The sequence below is a fragment of the Pundamilia nyererei genome, unplaced genomic scaffold, assembly GCF_000239375.1.
Source record: "Pundamilia nyererei isolate P.nyererei 1_Seehausen unplaced genomic scaffold, PunNye1.0 scaffold01399, whole genome shotgun sequence".
Taxonomy (NCBI): Eukaryota; Metazoa; Chordata; class Actinopteri; order Cichliformes; family Cichlidae; genus Pundamilia; species Pundamilia nyererei.
The window spans coordinates 6,409-9,659 of NW_005188800.1; the positions used below are offsets into that span (position 1 = coordinate 6,409).

At 37.8% G+C, this 3,251-nt stretch overlaps 1 protein-coding gene across 1 annotated transcript in view; it reads right to left on the reverse strand.

The window, feature by feature from the left end:
* Positions 1-2,319, reverse strand: part of LOC102200282 (visual pigment-like receptor peropsin) — a gene marked incomplete at its 3' end in the record, with an annotated part of 8,225 nt that extends 5,906 nt beyond the window's left edge. Inside the window, exons 1-2 of the mRNA XM_005755406.1 lie at positions 2,147-2,319; positions 277-467 (exon numbers count right to left, since the gene is read on the reverse strand). Of these exons, the coding sequence (XP_005755463.1) occupies positions 277-467; positions 2,147-2,258 (303 nt within the window). The remainder of the gene's footprint in view (positions 1-276; positions 468-2,146) is intronic.
* Between the last annotated feature and the right edge of the window lie 932 nt (positions 2,320-3,251).

Genomic DNA, 3,251 nt, shown 5'->3' on the forward strand with positions numbered 1-3,251 from the left:
GAATACAGTTACTCATATTTTGTATTTTAAATACGTAACAGCGGTACATGTATTCCGTTACTCCCCAACACTGCTCATAAATACTCTCCACATATTGACACAGACATGGGTAAAAACTGCCTAGTTTATTTGCGACTGGGTTCACTAACAAGGTTAACAAGTGCTAGATTTTTCTATAGCTGCAGTTGGTTGAACAGAACCTAAACAACAAACAGCATAAAATGACAAAACTAGATGTGCATGTAGTGGAATTAGAGGCAGTCGTATTCTACACACCTGACAACCAGCATAGCCAAATTTCCAGCTGCCGTGGATGTCTGAAGCAGCGGACATGGGATAGCCAATACCAGCCACTCCAATGTCAGTAAAAGCCAAGTTGATTATTATGAAGTTGGTAGGTGTGCGAAGTTCCTTAAATTTTACAAACATCAATAGCACCACAATGTTGCTCGCTAAACTGATGACACCTGAGAAATGAAAAGAAAGACAGTGTTACAGTGTGAAAGTCAAACATGAAGTTTAAGATTAAGATACCCTATTTGTCACTGTAGTAGGATACAACGAAAATTTATTTGTTGGCTCTCTATTAAACAATGGCAAGGGATAAAAGTAGCTTTTAAAAAAGACAGAAATACAAACAAGAGCACTCAGAGAGTGCAACCCCCCAAGATTTAATACGAGATTTAATATGTTCATCCAAATAAAAGTCGACTGAGGAGAAAGTAAATAAAAGTGCTTTAGGTTCCAGTTGCTTTGTCTAAAGCTAAAAAGGGTACTGTAACGTATTTAAATATGTCAACATAGGCAGTGTCAGACTGTATTCTCTGGGGCCTTAGATTCAATAAAACATAGCAAACTCATGTAGCATGTTTTCCAGCTGAAAGAAATTGCAGCAGAATTTTAATATTTATGAATATAAATGACAAAATAAATAGCATAATAGCAAATATTACTATATTTAATATTTTTAAAAATCCAACATACACCAGGCCTCTCCTGTTTGGGGCTCCAGGTTGGTCGTCAAATAGTCAGTTTTGCTTAGGCTGGTTTGTAAATGAGGGAAGTGACCCTGAAGAAGCTTAAAGTCTTGGTCTTTTAGGAAATAAAGTCTCATATCATTCAAGAATGTAATCAAATCGTTTCTCGGTCAACTCAAGCCTAACATTAGTTGGACTAATGTTGGTTAATATTGAGCTGCCAGTTTATTGTCAGCTGTCCGGAGCCCAGAGGGGTCACATGTCTTATCTGCTGACATAAGTAACTGGAACAGTATTGTAAATAAATAATCGTGTTTATGCACGCGTGATAGAGCCCAGACTTTAGTTTAGGAGATGATTAGTCATTATTATACATAGCATACTATTTCAAAAGGCTTTTTGTAGTCCATGTTCACAACGGTGTAGTTTTAAACTTATGGGATAATGTCATATTAATAGATGGCCTACTATAAGTGCAGTCCTTTTTTTATGGAGGTCAAGAAAAATCATCTATCAGTGTGGACAGGACTCATATAGCAGCACTTTTCTAGACTGTCTGAGCACTTTACAACAACTTGCCTCGTTCACACAAGCACTTTTTTCTGTGCTCTTTCTAACATTCACGCTGTTCATTACATTCAAACTGTAATGGATTTTTAAAGAGCAACTTGAGGTTAGTATCTTGCCCAAGGATACAACAGACTGGAGCAGACAGGGGGTCAAACCACCAACCTTTCAATTAGCAGGTGACATGCAAGGTATTTTTTTGACCATTCATCTGCAACCCAGCATAAAACGGAGCATTGTGCCAACATCCTATAACCTAGTATAGACCTTCCATAAAACAACATACATCAATCAAATTAAAATGTAAAAATTATATGAAAATAAGAACCAGCTGGTTAAAACTCAATAAATGCTGATATCCAAGTTTTGTCAAGAAACCACATTGCTTCGCTGGGCTTGGTTGGATGAATCCTATGACATCTCACTGGTAAAGAAAGAATATCAAAGACACATTTAGGATTTAACCATTAAAATTCAAATGATTATAACAGACTATTATCCCTCTTAACTACACAATGACTGCATTTACACAACTGCAAAACTGAAGAACATAACGCAGAGCAAACATGGCAAAACACAGCGTAAGGGCTGTTCGTTGTTACCTGCAGTGATGAGATATCCAGCCACAATGTTATGCTCCAGTTGGGTAAATGCACTCTTCCCCCCATAAGGTGCATCTTCATTTGAAATATTAACCCCAGAGTCCATCCCCATTTAGTGACCTTCTAGATAAAAACAAACAAACCAAAAATACCTGATTAAGGTAAAAACGAAAAAACTTAAAAATGATGGTGATCCTTAAAATTTAAACTGAAGAAAATTAGAAGAAGAATGCAGGCAGGGAGTTTTGTAAAATGCTGTCCTAACTAAAATCTGTATGATGCTATTGTGGAGAAGTGGTGGGTAAACCGTGAGGACTAGGGTTTATGGGATTATTGCATTCCACTGCTCCTCTGTCCCTGTTAGCAGGCAGCAATCTGCACGTAACATTGGTAACAAAGCTCTGTAAGAGAGGATTACCGCTCACATGGAGTGGCTGGCAAGTTATGTTGTCAATGAGCTTTGTCATTACAACACAGAATCGAAGACTGAAATACCTCAAACGGATGACTGGTCGTTTCACAGAGAATGTGTACAGTAGGAACAATAAAGTCTCGTTCAGTCTGGATTACATGTGCCTATGGGTCCACAAAGGCACATTGTGTGGCAACGTTTAGTTAATCAACTGTAACAGAAAGAGCCTTCAGGAAACTCCCATCAAACCATGAGGCCCTGTTTTGTAGAAGGAGTTTTCAATCAAATTATCCATAAAATATTCAAACAGTAGTGGTGTTAAACACTGTTTTCATTTGGAGTGAGAGATCAGAAGACTTGTTGCTTTGAAGCAGGCACTCTATGTAGACAAAAGCCCTGTTTCTCTGTTCCATTGGTTGAAGCTATTGTTCCAGACACCGCTTTTAATTGGTGTTTTATTCTTTCAGTCCCAAAGATTTCCATTTTGTTGGGGTCCCTGAAGAAGTACCAGTGCAGGTCATTTACCTCCTTCTGTATGCCATACCATGGACCACTGAATGGGAGCATTTCTAAATCTGATGCACATATGCAGCAATCACAAACCTCAGAGAGTAACACAAGTTTGAACTGAACAGCCAATAATTTTTATGCTAAACACACAATATCAACCAAAAATCCAGAATAAACACATTA